The sequence below is a fragment of the Pseudophryne corroboree genome, chromosome 6, assembly GCF_028390025.1.
Source record: "Pseudophryne corroboree isolate aPseCor3 chromosome 6, aPseCor3.hap2, whole genome shotgun sequence".
Classification (NCBI taxonomy): Eukaryota; Metazoa; Chordata; class Amphibia; order Anura; family Myobatrachidae; genus Pseudophryne; species Pseudophryne corroboree.
This window is the reverse complement of record NC_086449.1, coordinates 766,123,666-766,140,232: the sequence shown is the minus strand read 5'-3', so window position 1 is coordinate 766,140,232 and position 16,567 is coordinate 766,123,666. Positions and strand designations below refer to the sequence as shown.

Sequence of the window (16,567 nt, the reverse complement as noted above, 5' to 3'; positions counted from 1 at the left end):
TACTCTAATCCCAAAGTGATTGTACACTTTCTTGTTGTTTCCCATCAACTTCTGCGCTACCCCTATGTTCCCCTTAAAAGATCATAAGTAAAGTAGGAATGCAATAAGCAAGAGTAAATCTATGGGTCAAACGTAAGTAAAATTGTTTGCAAAACCAATGTAATGTCCATGTAGGACTGATGGGCAATTAGTAATATGTAATTGAGATTTAATTGCTTCTTAAATTATTCCTCTACTGCTAATCCTCACAGCCTAATGAATTATGGGTATTTTCTGAGTTCTGCAGGGTTAATGCTGGCCATGTGCTACAGCATCCCATCAGGTGTGGCCCATAATAGGCATCTCTAAAAATCAATAGGCTTGGTTTATTTTATTTTATATTTTTATTTTTTTGTGGTCTTGTGAAATGCAAATCCCTGGTAAATGCTCTGTGTAACGAGTCCGACCGTGAATTGGCCACTTGGATCTCTGGATCTTTGCTCTGGTTTGGACAAATAAAGCCATTGTGTTATCAATCCAGATTTCAGACAGTAGGCAAGTTAGTAGTCATGGGAGCTGTGAGTAAACCTGGTGCAATTCTAGTACAGTGATGAGTGGGTGCCGGCGTGTACGCTGTTTTCTTATGCGAAAGAGTACAGCATGCCAGAGAAGAATCTGCTATGATTCTGCTTGTGTCGAACACAATCTTCCTTTCAATATAATTTCACTGACAAATTGTAATTTTTAGTTTTTTGTTTTTTTTTACGGTTTAGATATCCAGAATGGACTGGACATGGACTGTAAGTATGAACATGGCAATTCATCAAACCTCTAATTCCCTTAGAGCAGACATGTACCATTTTAATTACCATCTGCTTTTAACAATCATTTTAATGTAGAGATAGCTATATCTATATTTTTACACTGCTGTGCGTGCACGTAGAAATGGCGGCCACTCATTTAGGATTACTGTTTTTGCTATATGCCCTTTTTTCATAGGTCCAGTACAGTTCTTATAAAAAGTCACCTTTTTGTAAGAGAAGCTGTCTTCTTCAATTTGGACTGAGTAATTTAGAAAACTACATACCAGACAAATTTATCCTGGCATAGAATAAGAATCTGTTATTTTTCTGAGTGTCACTAAAAGACCTCTCCAAAGGAAAAAATCACATTAAATATTTATCCCTTTTTAAGGCAATTCTATTAAGAGCCTAAAAAGAGAAATAAAAAACACCCATGAAGAATTCGTGACGAAACGCATTGGTGAATTGAACATCTGAAATCTTGTTTACGCACAAAGTACAAACCATTTTAACCACTTAACCGGCATGGTCAGATTTCATGCAACTGCGTCGTCCCACCCTGGCCCCGCCGGATATCCGTTCTGCAGATGGGCATAATATAATGTTAAAATATTTTAAATACTTTTTTCATCTTTATTAAAATTAAATTTTAAAAAACAATGTTAACGCTTTTGAAGGGAAAAATCGTCAGTTAAGGACTTAAGTCAGAAATGAATGACACGTGATAATTTTATTGTACCTTTTTAATAGTTACTATGCATTCCAATACATGATTTTATTATGCGCTCTGTATGCTTAATCATTCTCATAAGATATATGAACATCAAATAATCAATAAGGAGATTTCCTATTGGTATTATGAATTGAGCGCTACTATCCGTTTTGGCTAAGCGGCCCAGAATCAATTTGTAAATCGACTGATATTAAAGGATGACGTGTATAGGGTTCATAGGGCATAACGGGTATAAAAATTAAATTTATTAAATTAGTATGTCTGTTTATATTGTCTCTTGCTCATTGCACAATAAAATGTTTGTTTGCAGGGATGATTCCCATACACGGCAGCAGTCCACAAATGCGGCAGCAGGGATGCATATGGGAGGCGGACCCAAAGGTCGAAGCGGAGGTCACATGGGTTACTTAGGTGTGTGTTTCATTATTACTATGGGGTCTATTTACTAAGCCTTGGATGGAGATAAAGTCGCTGGGGATAAAGTACCAGCCGATCGGCTCCTAACTGCCATGTCACAGGATGTGTTTGAAAAATGACAATTAGGAGCTGATTGGCTGGTACTTTATCTCCAATCAGCTCCTAATTGTCATTTTTCAAACACATCCTGTGGCATGGCAGTTAGGAGCCGATTGGCTGGTACTTTATCTCCAGCGACTATCTACATCCAAGGCTTAGTAAATAGACCCCTATATCTCCTGTGTAATAAGTCTGTTCCTCACTCTAAATGGCAGTTTTGATTCTTTGTATTCTCTATAAATTGTACCAAGTAAGTTATTGAATGTTTCTCTTAAGTCCTAGAGGATGCTGGGGACTTCGTAAGGACCATAGGGTATAGACTGGCTCCGCAGGAGACATGGGCACCATAATGAACTTTTAGTATGGGTGTGCATTGGCTCCTCCCTCTTTGCCCCTCCTCCAGACCTCAGTTAGATTTTGTGCCCAGTGGAGATAGGGTGCATTACAGAGGAGCTCTCCAGAGTTTCTCTGAAAGAATTTTGTTAGGTTTTTTTATTTTCAGGGAGCACTGCTGGCAACAGGCTCCCTGCATCGTGGGACTGAGGAGAGAGAAGCAGACCTGCTTAACTGATAGGCTCTGCTTCTTAGGCTACTGGACACCATTAGCTCCAGATGGAGTCGGAACGCGGGTCTCCCCCGCCGTTCGTCCCAGAGCTGCGCCGCCATCCTCCTCGCAGAGCCAGAAGATAGAAGCCGAGGGAGTATAAGAAGAAAAGAAGACTTCAAGGCGGCAGAAGACTTCAGCTCTTCACTGAGGTAAGCGCGCAGCAGTAACGCTGCGCGCCATTGCTCCCACACACTACACACACGGAACAGGCACTGATGGGTGCAGGGCGCAGGGCGGGCGCCCTGGGCAGCAATAAGCCTCTGGATTGGCATATAAGGGTACATTAGGCTGCGGAGGCAGTAAATGCAGAGATCCCCCGCCATTTTTTGTATATTCAAGCGGGACCAAAGCCTGCCGCTGGAGGGGGCGGAACTTGATCCCTCAGCACTAACAGCGCCATTTTCTCCACATAATGCTGCAGAGAAGCTGGCTACCCGGACTCTCCCCTGCTGAACTTGGTGACAGAGGGCTGAAAAGAGAGAGAGGGGAGCATTTTTAAGGCGCAGTGAGTGTATACACATTTTTTATATATTAAAAGCGCTATCTGGGTTTTATTCCAGTGTCAGTTGGCGCTGGGTGTGTGCTGGCATACTCTCTCTCTGTCTCTCCAAAGGGCCTTGTTGGGGAATTGTCCCCTTATAGATATATCCCTGTGTGTGGGGGTGTCGGTATGTGCGTGTCGGCATGTCTGAAGCAGAAGGCTCGTCCAAGGAGGAGGTGGAGCAGATGAGTGGTGTCTCCGTCGGCAACACAGACTCATGATTGGATGGACATGTGGCATATGTTAAATGCAAGTGTGGCCTCATTACATAAGAGACTGGACAAAGCAGAGTCCAGGGAGAAAGCAGGGAGTCAATCCACGGATTGGACTGGGTCACAGGGCCCTTCTGGGTCTCAAAAACGTCCCCTATCCCAAATAGTAGACACTGCTACCGATTCCAGTGTCGACTACGATGATGCAAAATTGCACCCAAGGGTGGCAAAAAGTATTCAGTGTATGATTATTGCAATAAAAGATGTTTTGCATATCCCAGATGACCACTCTGTCCCGCATGTATAAGGAAAATAAACCTGAGGTAACCTTTTCCCCATCTCATGAGCTTAACGAGTTATTTGAATAGGCTTGGGAAACTCCAGATAAACTGCAGATTCCCAAAAGGGTTCTTATGGCGTATCCTTTCCCTGCACAGGACAGGGTACGTTGGGAATCCTCTCCCAGGGTGGACAAGGCTTTAACACACCTGTCCAAGAAGGTGGCGCTACAGTCTCTGGACACGGCTGCCCTCAAGGATCCTGCTGATCGCAGACAGGAGTCTACTTTAAAGTCTATTTATGCGCATACAGGTGCTTTGCTCAGACCGGCAATAGCATCGGCATGGTTATGTAGCGCAGTTGCACCATGGACAGATACCTTGTCAGCTGACCTTGATACCCTAGACAGGGATACCATTTTATTAACCTTAACCCACATTAAAGACGCAGTCTTATATGTGAGGGACGCGCTAAGGGACGTTGGGCTGCTGGGTTCCAGAGCCAATGCCATGGCTATTTCTGCGAGACTACCTCCTATGGACCCGCCAATGGACGGGTGATGCAGACTCGAAGAAGCATATGGAGGTATTACCTTACAAGGGTGAAGTGTTTGGGGAGGGGCTCGCGGACCTGGTTGCCACAGCTACCGCAGGCAAATCTACCTTCTTACCTTTTGTTCCCCAACAGCAAAAGAAAACTCCACAGTATCGGATGCAGTCCTTTTGGTCGTCCAGTAGAGGTCGGGGCTCCTCCTTCCTTGCCGGAGGTAAGGGTAGAGGAAAGAGAACACCTGCTTCGGCTAGTTCCCAGGAGCAGAAGTCCTCCCCGGCTTCTACAAAATCCACCGCATGACGCTGGGGCTCCCCTAAGGGAGTCCACACCAGTGGGGGCACGCCTTCGACTTTTCAGCCAGATCTGGATTCTTTCAGACGTGGATCCTTGGGCGATGGAAATTGTTTCCCAAGGCTACAAGCTGGAATTCGAAGAGGTGCCCCCTCGCCGATTTTTCAAGTCTGCCTTGCCAGCTTCACCCCCGGAGAGGGAAATAGGGTTAGCTGCCATTCAAAAGCTGTGTCAACAGCAAGTGGTGGTCAAGGTTCCCCTGGTCCAACAGAGAGGGTATTATTCAACCCTGTTTGTGGTCCCGAAGCCGGATGGTTCGGTCAGACCCATTTTAAATCTAAAATCCCTAAACCTGTACTTGAAAGTTCAAATTCAAGATGGAATCGCTCCGAGCTGTAATATCCAGCCTGGAAGGGGGGGATTTTATGGTGTCACTAGACATAAAGGATGCATACCTTTATGTCCCCATATACCCCCCTCATCAGGAGTACCTGAGATTCGCTGTACAGGACTGTCATTACCAGTTTCAGACATTGCCGTTTGGGCTTTCCACGGCCCCAGGGATTTTCACCAAAGTATTGGTGGAGATGATGGTGCTCCTGCGCAGGCAGGGAGTCACAATTATCCCGTACTTGGACGATCTCCTGATAAAGGCGAGATCGAAAGACCAATTTCTGAAGAGCGTGTCGCTCTCCCTGGAAGTGCTGCAACAGCACGGTTGGATCCTCAATCTGCCAAAGTCACAATTGGTTCCAACGACTCGGCTATCGTTCCTAGGCATGATTCTGGACGCGGAACAAAAGAGGGTTTTTCTCCCTTTGGAAAAAGCCCAGGATCTCCAGAACATGGCCAGAGACCTGCTAAAACCAAAAAGAGTGTCTGTTCATCAATGCACTTGAGTTCTGGGAAAAATGGTGGCAGCCTACGAGGCCATCCACTTCGGCAGGTTTCATGCGAGGACTTTTCAGTGGGACCTTCTGGACAAGTGGTCCGGGTGCCATCTACAAATACATCAGAAAATAACCCTGTCCCCCCAGAGCCAGGGTGTCTCTCCTGTGGTGGCTGCAGAGTGCTCACCTTCTAGAGGGTCGCAGGTTCGGCATTCAAGACTGGGTTCTGGTGACCATGGACGCGAGCCTCCGGGGGTGGGGAGCAGTCACACAAGGAAGAAATTTTCAGGGACTATGGTCAAGCCAGGAGGCGTGTCTACACATCAACATTCTAGAATTGAGGGTTATATACAACGGCCTACGACAAGCGGAGAATCTTCTTCGCGACCTACCGGTTCTGATTCAATCAGACAAAGTCACAGCCGTGGCTCATGTAAACCGCCAAGGCGGGACAAGGAGCAGAGTGGCAATGGCGGAAGCCACCAGGATTCTTTGCTGGGCGGAAAATCACGTAAGCGCTCTGTCAGCTGTCTTCATTCCGGGAGTGGACAACTGGGAAGCGGACTTCCTCAGAAGGCAAGATCTCCATCCGGGAGAGTGGGGACGTCATCAAGAAGTTTTTGCAGAGATAACAAGTCTTTGGGGTATTCCTCAAATAGATATGATGGCGTCACGCCTCAACAAGAAGCTTCGGAGGTATTGTGCCAGGTCACGGGACCCTCAGGCAGTAGCAGTAGACGCCCTAGTGACACCATGGGTGTTTCAGTCGGTCTATGTATTTCTTCCTCTTCCTCTCACCTCAAAAATATTGAGAATCATAAGACAAAGAAGAGTGCAGACAATACTCATTGTCCCAGATTGGCCTCGAAGGGCCTGGTACTCAGATCTTCAGGAAATGCTCACAGAAGATCCGTGGCCTCTTCCTCTCAGGGAGGACCTGTTACAGCAGGGGCCATATGTGTTACGTTTGACGGCATGGCGGTTGAACACCGAATCCTAGCTGGGAAAGGTATTCCGGAGGAAGTCATCCCTACTCTGATAAAGGCTAGGAAGGAGGTGACGGCAAAGCATTATCACCGGATCTGGAGGAAGTATGTATCTTGGTGTGTAGCCAAGAATGCTCCTACGGAAGATTTCCATCTGGGCCGGTTTCTCCACTTTCTACAGACAGGAGTTGATATGGGCCTGAAGTTGGGCTTCATTAAGGTACAGATTTTGGCCCTATCTATATTCTTTCAGAGGGAATTGGCTTCTCTCCCAGAAGTCCAGACGTTTGTGAAGGGAGTGCTGCACATCCAGCCCCCCTTTGTGCCCCCAGTGGGACCTTAACGTGGTGTTAAGTTTCCTGAAATCTCACTGGTTTGAACCTCTTCAAACAGTTGAATTTAAATTTCTCACGTGGAAGGTGGTCATGTTATTGACCTTGGCATCTGCAAGGCGGGTGTCCGAATTGGCGGCCTTGTCCCACAAGAGCCCCTATTTGATTTTCCATGTGGATAGAGCAGAGTTAAGGACGCGTCCTCAATTTTTGCCTAAGGTAGTTTCTTCATTTCGTATGAACCAACCTATTGTGGTGCCTGTGGATACGGGGGACTGGGAGGACTCCAAGTCCCTGGATGTAGTCAGGGCTTTAAAGATTTATGTAGCCAGGACGGCTAGGGTTAGGAAAACAGAGGCTCTGTTTGTCCTGTATGCAGCCAACAAAGTTGGCGCTCCTGCTTCTAAGCAGACTATTGCTTGCTGGATCTGTAACACGATTCAGCAGGCTCATTCTACGGCTGGATTGCCGTTACCAAATTCAGTAAAGGCCCATTCCACTAGGAAGGTGGGCTCTTCTTGGGCGGCTGCCCGAGGCGTGTCTGCATTTACAGCGGTCCCGAGCAGCTACTTGGTCAGGTTTAAACACTTTTGCTAAGTTCTACAAGTTTGATAACCTTGCTGATGAGGACCTAGCGTTTGCTCAGTTGGTGCTGCAGAGTCATCCGCACTCTCCCGCCCGGTTGGGAGCTTTGGTATAAACCCCATGGTCCTTACTGAGTCCCCAGCATCCTCTAGGACGTAAGAAAATAAGATTTTAAACCTACCGGTAAATCTTTTTCTCCTAGTCCCATAGAGGATGCTGGGCGCCCGTCCCAGTGCGGACTGTATCTGCAAGACTTGTATATAGTTGTTGCTTTCATAAGGGTTATGTTACAGTTGGAATCTGTCTTTGACTGATACTGTTTTTTGTTCATACTTTGAACTGGTTGCGTATATTCCAGGTTATATGGTATGATTGGTGTGGGCTGGTATGAATCTTGCCCTTAGATTAACAAAATCTTTTCCTCATATTGTCCATCTCCTCTGGGCACAGTTCTCTAGCTGAGATCTGGAGGAGGGGCATAGAGGGAGGAGCCAGTGCACACCCATACTAAAAGTTCTTTATGGTGCCCATGTCTCCTGCGGAGCCAGTCTATACCCCATGGTCCTTACGGAGTCCCCAGCATCCTCTACGGACTAGGAGAAAAAGATTTACCGGTAGTTTTAAAATCTTTTCTCAGGCAGCAAGGCTGGAGGACACTGGCGATGAGGTTGGCGCATAAACAGTAGCTTTAAATTCTAAGTTCCTCCCCCTGCAACCCCAGCATGCCAGTGTGGTTTAGGTGCACATTTTTTTATTTTTTCTTTTTGGGGGGGGGGGGGTACTTTGCAGTCAATGTTATAAGGTTTTGTTTGTTTTTTTGTGTGCTTTGTAGCTAGGTGTCTTTGTGCTGCACGAGTGGTCTTCACCTTACTGGATTACAGAGGGGTGCTGGGGGGACACACTCTCTGGTCCTAGTTGTGACTGCTTGGTACTGGCGATGCTGTGCACCCTTACCATGGCGGCGCCATCTACTCTGGTTTTCTTTTTAAGTAGTACTGGCATGCTGGTGTTGCAGGGGGGAGGAGGCTAGAATTTAAAGCTACAGTTAAAGTTCCAACTCCAGGCCCGACCTGCAATCCCATGGTCCAGTGTCCCCCATTCTGCTTAAGAGAAAAGGATTCAACAGTAAATGGCCAAAAATCCTTCCGCTCCCCTCCCCTGGTAGCGGTCACGTTATGCTCTTGTTTGTGCTGTTTGGATCAATAGATACCCTGGCCCATCAGAACAGCGGTCCCCATAGGCCTCAAGTTTAGTGTCATTTCATCCCACTTTAATTATTGTGCTCATCATGGATTCCAGTTCTCAACTTTATTCTATGTTTTATCTGTGTGGAGCAGAGGTCACTTTTTCTGCCGGTTGTAATGCGTGTTATATCTCATATTGGTTTCTTTTTAAATGTACAGGAACTGGACCAAGTCACATGAAAAAGGGAAAGGTAAGTCTATCCTTAGGTTAGTGTATGAGTGTTTCAGAGCTTAGCCCACAATTTAATTGACTACTAAGGGGGGTGTTCTATTAGCGTGTTAATTTTTAGCGCAGAAAAAAACAACCCGGGGTTTTCAGCTAATTTTGCCTGATGGTTTTATCAGGCTATCCAATTAGCCATGTGAGAACTTAGTTTATCGCGTGAAAATACAGGGTTACTATAAAAGAAGTAAACTATCAAAGTGGTGTGTGTGTGTGTGTGTGTGTGTGTGTGTGTGTGTGTGTGTTTGATTTTATTTAAAAATAAATAAAGTATTATTGATATAGTCTAAATACTTGTCGGTAAGTTTCTATGACTAAGTTACAAATGTTCTGTGTGAGCCCTTTGTCACACAACGGATATCAATGCGGTAATCCAATTTGTTCCAAAGACATTGGAGAATTCCTAGTCAACACCTCCTGTGATGCGTTGTTTCAGATCGCTTACACTTTCAGGAAGTGGAGGAATAAAGACTGGTGTATATATTTACTAAAATTACGGTATTTAGAAGTAGAGATGTTGCTCATAGCAACCAATTAGATTCTACTTATTTATATATAACACCTTCTAGAAGTTAATGGCTAGAATCTGGTTATGGGCAACATTTCCACTTCTAAAAACCTGCACTCAAGTAAATATATGTATGTGTGTATATGTGTGTGTATATGTGTATATATATATATATATATATATATATATATATATATATATATATATATATATATATATATATATATATATATATATATATATATATATATTCCATCTATCCCCACAAGTAAAAGTCACATGAGGGTTTATCTGAACTTTTTGGTGGCCAATGTGTCAGTGCCGTGTTCTAATCTGAGCAGCCAATCCAATGTCGTGGCAGATGCTGATCCAGATAATTTCGAACCTCCGTGTGCCCCAGTGAGGTGGAACCCCATCTTGGATGAAAATTTAAGTTGTGGCAGCAGTCACTCGCTAAAGCTTCCAAGATAGTATACCAGTCTGTTCTCTCATAAGAATATTCTGTACATACTTGTATGGGATAAAGCACAAAACACATTCACTTGCGGTGAATCCTGCATATACTCGACCATTTCTCTAAGGGTTAATTTAGACTGGATCGTGGCAGCAATCGCAGTCTGAAGCTCTTTGTGGAGTGCGCTCACACCCTGGGAGGCACAGTAAGATTCTAACAGCATCTCAGGGCTGCGATCGCCTCTGCCTGTTTGATAGGCAGATGTGGTCGCGGGGCAGGAGGGGGCGTGCCAACGGTGTTAGAACGCTATTGGCGGTGCGTGGTCCGGACCATTGCGGAGGTGGGACGTGGCAGCTGCGTGACTTCACGCGCAGCAGCTGGGACATGGTGTGTAGCAGCCTGCCAGCGCAGCTAGTCTATGCAAACAGGGACCTACTCGCCGGGTGTGAAAGCATTGCCACTGTGCAATGGTTTTGCACCCTTGTGGGGGGGAGGAGAGGGCCTGACATGTGGGGTGGACTAGCCCTGTGCTGGGCCTCTCCCCGCATGGCAGAGAAACTGATCGTAGATGTGCTAAATTTGGCACATCTACGATCAGATCTGAATTATCCCCTAAGTTTTAGTCATAGAAACTTGCAGACATGCGCCTTATTCCACACCAAAGCAGCACAGCGTTTCAAACTGACCATTTCAGAATTTAATGAAATTGAATATATTGATGACGTGTGTGTAGACCCCCAAATCTTAGGATTGCACGTGTACTAGTTTTAAAGTTGCATTCCTTTTTGAAAGCTGCCGTTTTTTTAACAAAATATTTGCTTTTAACTTTTTTTTTTTTTAAATTGCACTTACAGCTGACCTAATTGAGCTAGAGAGTTGGGCAAGGTCTAATTTTAAACCTCTTTATGGGCTTTCATGTGATCTATAACAACAGTGTGTTTCAATAAAAATAAAAAGATTTTAAAAATCAAAAATTTGATTTTTGGAAGAGCTACAGTACATTAAAATGTAAAAAAAATTATAATCTGAAATTGTCCATACTGTTAATAAATCCCCAAGGTTTTTTTTACTTTGGGATCATCTGCTACAAGAGGTTTCACTTTGGATTTTTTTGTTTAAAATATCTAGATCTTTTTATTACTTTAGGTTATCTTCTTAAACAATCCCTTTGATGTATATTATGTGCAATCAGTGGCGCAGAGAGGGGGAAGAAGCGAGTACTAATTGCCCAGGCCAAGACTTGTTGGAGGGGCCCATTGGGGGACCAGGTCCATGGTTCTACGGCCCTGTGTACGATGACACAGTGGGCCAAATGTGATGACGCCCGGGATTGCCTGAGGTGCGATATGCTGGCTGATCTCATTTGTTTTTTGTTGTTTTTTTTAAAGGGGCAGTCACTAATCAGGCAAAACCATGCCTTGTAAGTGATTGCCACTTAAAAAAAATGTCCAAGGTTGCCCGGCATCTCATACCTCGAGATTCGTTAGAAACTGATCTAATCAGTGCCCCTCTACACCCATTTTATACCTTCATGAACACATCTGCAGCTAGGGCACTCCATTTTGCTTGTGTGTGGGTGTCCAATCACTTTTGTCCACATAATGTATAAAGTGTGTGTGTGTGTGTATATGTATGTATGTATGCATATGTATATGTATGTGTGTGTGTGTATATATGTGTATATATATATATATATATATATATATATATATATATATATATATATATATTTTTTTTAGTATTTATATGTAACAGGCTTGTTTATAAGCATACACAACATTGTTTTGTGTGGTGTTGTGTTTTTTTTTTCTTCCTGTTGCGGGGTACACTGGTATTCCACAGGGAATAACATCGGGGTGTAGAGTAGGATCTTGATCCGAGGCACCAACAGGCTAAAAGCTTTGACTGTTCCCAAGATGCATAGCGCTGCCTCCTATATAACCCCAAAAAAGGGAGGGACCTGAATTGCACATCCTATTACTAAAGATATCATGTGGTGCTGCTATGCTGAGGCTTTTAATACCATGCTGGAGGAAGAGAGATGCAGATGCACACTCTTGGCACTAAGAACACTGATAGTAATGGATGGATTGGCTTCTTAGGCTACTGGACACCATTAGCTCCAGAGGGAGTCGGAACACAGGTCTCACCCTGGGGTTCGTCCCGGAGCCGCGCCGCCGACCCCCTTGCAGATGCCGAAAAGTGAAGAGGTCCAGAAACCGGCGGCAGAAGACTTTTCAGTCTTCATAAGGTAGCGCACAGCACTGCAGCTGTGCGCCATTGTTGTCAGCACACTTCATAGCAGCGGTCACTGAGGGTGCAGGGCGCTGGGGGGGGGCGCCCTGGGCAGCAATGATAGTACCTTATTCTGGCTAAAAATACATCACATATAGCCCCTGGGGGCTATATGGATGTATTTAACCCCTGCCAGGTCTCAGAAAAACGGGAGAAGAAGCCCGCCGAAAAGGGGGCGGGGCCTATTCTCCTCAGCACACAGCGCCATTTTCCCTCACAGAAATGCTGGTGGGAAGGCTCCCAGGCTCTCCCCTGCACTGCACTACAGAAACAGGGTTAAAACAAAGAGGGGGGGCACTTATTTGGCGATATGACTATATATATATATATATATATTAAAATGCTATAAGGGAAAAACACTTATATAAAGGTTGTCCCTGTATAATTATAGCGTTTTTGGTGTGTGCTGGCAAACTCTCCCTCTGTCTCCCCAAAGGGCTAGTGGGGTCCTGTCCTCTATCAGAGCATTCCCTGTGTGTGTGCTGTGTGTCGGTACGTGTGTGTCGACATGTATGAGGACGATGTTGGTGAGGAGGCGGAGCAATTGCCTGTAATGGTGATGTCACTCTCTAGGGAGTCGACACCGGAATGGATGGCTTATTTAAGGAATTACGTGATAATGTCAACACGCTGCAAGGTCGGTTGACGACATGAGACGGCCGGCAAACCAATTAGTACCTGTCCAGGCGTCTCAAACACCGTCAGGGGCGTTAAAACGTCCTTTTACCTCAGTCGGTCGACACAGACACGGACACTGACTCCAGTGTCGACGGTGAAGAAACAAACGTATTTTCCTTTAGGGCCACACGTTACTTGTTAAGGGCAATGAAGGAGGTGTTACATATTTCTGATACTACAAGTACCACAAAAAAGGGTATTATGTGGAGTCTGAAAAAACTACCTGTAGTTTTTCCTGAATCAGATAAATTAAATGAAGTGTGTGATGATGCGTGGGTTTCCCCCGATAGAAAATTATTGGCGGTATACCCTTTCCCGCCAGAAGTTAGGGCGCGTTGGGAAACACCCCTTAGGGTGGATAAGGCGCTCACACGCTTATCAAAACAAGTGGCGGTACCGTCTCCAGATAGGGCCGCCCTCAAGGAGCCAGCTGATAGGAGGCTGGAAAATATCCTAAAAAGTATATACACACATACTGGTGTTATACTGCGACCAGCGATCGCCTCAGCCTGGATGTGCAGCGCTGGGGTGGCTTGGTCGGATTCCCTGACTGAAAATATTGATACCCTTGACAGGGACAGTATTTTATTGACTATAGAGCATTTAAAGGATGCATTTCTATATATGCGAGATGCACAGAGGGATATTTGCACTCTGGCATCAAGAGTAAGTGCGATGTCCATATCTGCCAGAAGTTGTTTATGGACACGACAGTGGTCAGGTGATGCAGATTCCAAACGGCACATGGAAGTATTGCCGTATAAAGGAGAAAAAGACAACGTCTTTTCAGCCTCAGTCCTTTCGTCCCCATAAGGGCAAGCGGGCAAAAGGCCAGTCATATCTGCCATGGGATAGAGGAAAGGGAAGAAGACTGCAGCAGGCAGCCCATTCCCAGAAACAGAAGCCCTCCACCGCTTCTGCCAAGTCCTCAGCATGACGCTGGGGCCGTACAAGCGGACTCAGGTGCGGTGGGGGGGGTCGTCTCAAGAGTTTCAGCACGCAGTGGGCTCACTCGCAAGTGGACCCCTGGATCCTACAAGTAGTATCCCAGGGGTACAGATTGGAAATTCGAGACGTCTCCCCCTCGCAGGTTCCTGAAGTCTGCTTTACCAACGTCTCCCTCCGACAGGGAGGCAGTAGTGGAAACAATTCACAAGCTGTATTCCCAGCAGGTGATAATCAAAGTACCCCTCCTACAACAAGGAAAGGGGTATTATTCCACACTATATTGTGGTACTGAAGCCAGACGGCTCGGTGAGACCTATTCTAAATCTGAAATAGTTGAACACTTACATACAAAGGTTCAAATCAAGATGGAGTCACTCAGAGCAGTGATAGCGAACCAGGAAGAAGGGGACTATATGGTGTCCCGGGACATCAGGGATGCTTACCTACATGTCCCAATTTGCCCTTCTCACCAAGGGTACCTCAGGTTCGTGGTACAGAACTGTCACTATCAGTTTCAGACGCTGCCGGTTGGATTGTCCACGGCACCCCGGGTCCTTACCAAGGTAATGGCCGAAATGATGATTCTTCTTCAAAGAAAATGGACGATCTCCTGATAGGGGCAAGGTCCAGAGAACAGTTGGAGGTCGGAGTAGCACTATCTCAAGTAGTTCTACGACAGCACGGGTGGATTCTAAATATTCCAAAACCGCAGCTGTTTCCGACGACACGTCTGCTGTTCCTAGGGATGATTCTGGACACAGTCCAGAAAAAGGTGTTTCTCCCGGAGAAGAAAGCCAGGGAGTTATCCGAGCTAGTCAGGAACCTCCTAAAACCAGGAAAAGTGTCAGTGCATCATTGCACAAGGGTCCTGGGAAAAATGGTGGCTTCTTACGAAGCGATTCCATTCGGTAGATTTCACGCAAGAACTTTTCAGTGGGATCTGCTGGAAAAATGGTCCGGATCGCATCTTCAGATGCATCAGCGGATAACCCTGTCTCCAAGGACAAGGGTGTTTTCTTCTGCGGTGGCTGCAGAGTGCTCATCTACTAAAGGGCCGCAGACTCGGCATTCAGGACTGGGTCCTGGTGACCACGGATGCCAGCCTGAGAGGCTGGGGAGCAGTCACACAGGGAAAAAATTTCCAGGGAGTGTGATCAAGTCTGGAGACTTCTCTCCACATAAATATACTGGAGCTAAGGGCAATTTACAATGTTCTAAGCTTAGCAAGACCTCTGCTTCAAGGTCAGCCGGTATTGATCCAGTGGGACAACATCACGGCAGTCGCCCACGTAAACAGACAGGGCGGCACAAGAAGCAGGAGGGCAATGGCAGAAACTGCAAGGATTCTTCGCTGGGCGAAAAATCATGTGATAGCACTGTCAGCAGTGTTCATTCCGGGAGTGGACAACTGGGAAGCAGACTTCCTCAGCAGGCACGACCTCCATCCGGGAGAGTGGGGACTTCATCGGGAAGTATTCCACATGATTGTGAACCGTTGGGAAAGACCAAAGGTGGACATGATGGCGTCCCGCCTGAACAAAAAACTGGACAGGTATTGCGCCAGGTCAAGAGACCCTCAAGCAATATCTGTGGACGTTCTGGTAACACCGTGGGTGTACCAGTCGGTGTATGTGTTCCCTCCTCTGCTTCTCATAACCAAGGTACTGAGAATTATAAGACGTAGAGGAGTAAGAACTATACTCGTGGCTCCGGATTGGCCAAGAAGGACGTGGCACCCGGAACTTCAAGAAATGCTCACAGAGGACTCATGGCCTCTGCCGCTAAGAAGGGACTTGCTTCAGCAAGTACCAGGTCTGTTCCAAGACTTACCGCGGCTGCATTTGACGGCATGGCGGTGGAACGCCAGATCCTAAGGGAAAAAGGCATTCCGGAAGAGGTCATTCCTACCCTGGTCAAAGCCAGGAAGGAGGTGACCGCAAAACATTATCACCACATGTGGCGAAAATATGTTGCGTGGTGTGAGGCCAGGAAGGCCCCACGAAGAAATTTCAACTCGGTCGATTCCTGCATTTCCTGCAAACAGGAGTGTCTATGGGCCTCAAATTGGGGTCCATTAAGGTTCAAATTTCGGCCCTGTCAATTTTCTTCCAGAAAGAATTGGCTTCAGTTCCTGAAGTCCAGAAGTTTGTCAAGGGAGTATTGCATATACAACCCCCTTTTTGTGCCTCCAGTGGCACTGTGGGATCTCAACGTAGTTCTGGGATTCCTCAAATCACATTTTAAACCGCTCAAATCTGTGGATTTGAAATATCTCACATGAAAAGTGACCATGCTGTTGGCCCTGGCCTCGGCCAGGCGAGTGTCAGAATTGGCGGCTTTGTCTCACAAAAGCCATATCTGATTGTCCATTCGGACAGGGCAGAGCTGCGGACTCGTCCCCAGTTTCTTCCTAAGGTGGTGTCAGCGTTTCACCTGAACCAGCTTATTGTGGTACCTGCGGCTACTAGGGACTTGGAGGACTCCAAGTTGCTAGATGTTGTCAGGGCCCTGAAAATATAGGTTTCCAGGACGGCTGGAGTCAGGAAAACTGACTCGCTGTTATCCTGTATGCACCCAACAAACTGGGTGCTCTTGCTTCTAAGCAGACGATTGCTCGTTGGATTTGTAGCACATTTCAACTTGCACATTCTGTGGCAGGCCTGCCACAGCCTAAATCTGTCAAGGCCCATTCCACAAGGAAGGTGGGCTCATCCTGGGCGGCTGCCCGAGGGGTCTCGGCATTACAACTCTGCCGAGCAGCTACGTGGTCGGGGGAGAACACGTTTGTAAAATTCTACAAATTTGATACCCTGGCTAAAGAGGACCTGGAGTTCTCTCATTCGGTGCTGCAGAGTCATCCGCACTCTCCCGCCCGTTTGGGAGCTTTGGTATAATCCCCATGGTCCTGACG

The 16,567-nt window shown here is 46.3% G+C and overlaps 1 protein-coding gene across 5 annotated transcripts in view; it reads left to right on the top strand.

Moving 5' to 3' along the window:
• Positions 1-16,567, top strand: part of LOC134933418 (matrin-3-like) — a 274,209-nt gene that overhangs the window by 44,314 nt on the left and 213,328 nt on the right. For all 5 annotated transcript variants that reach the window (XM_063928615.1, XM_063928614.1, XM_063928613.1 and 2 more), the window contains exons 4-6: positions 753-779; positions 1,826-1,926; positions 8,710-8,741. In XM_063928615.1, the coding sequence (XP_063784685.1) occupies positions 753-779; positions 1,826-1,926; positions 8,710-8,741 (160 nt within the window). The remainder of the gene's footprint in view (positions 1-752; positions 780-1,825; positions 1,927-8,709; positions 8,742-16,567) is intronic.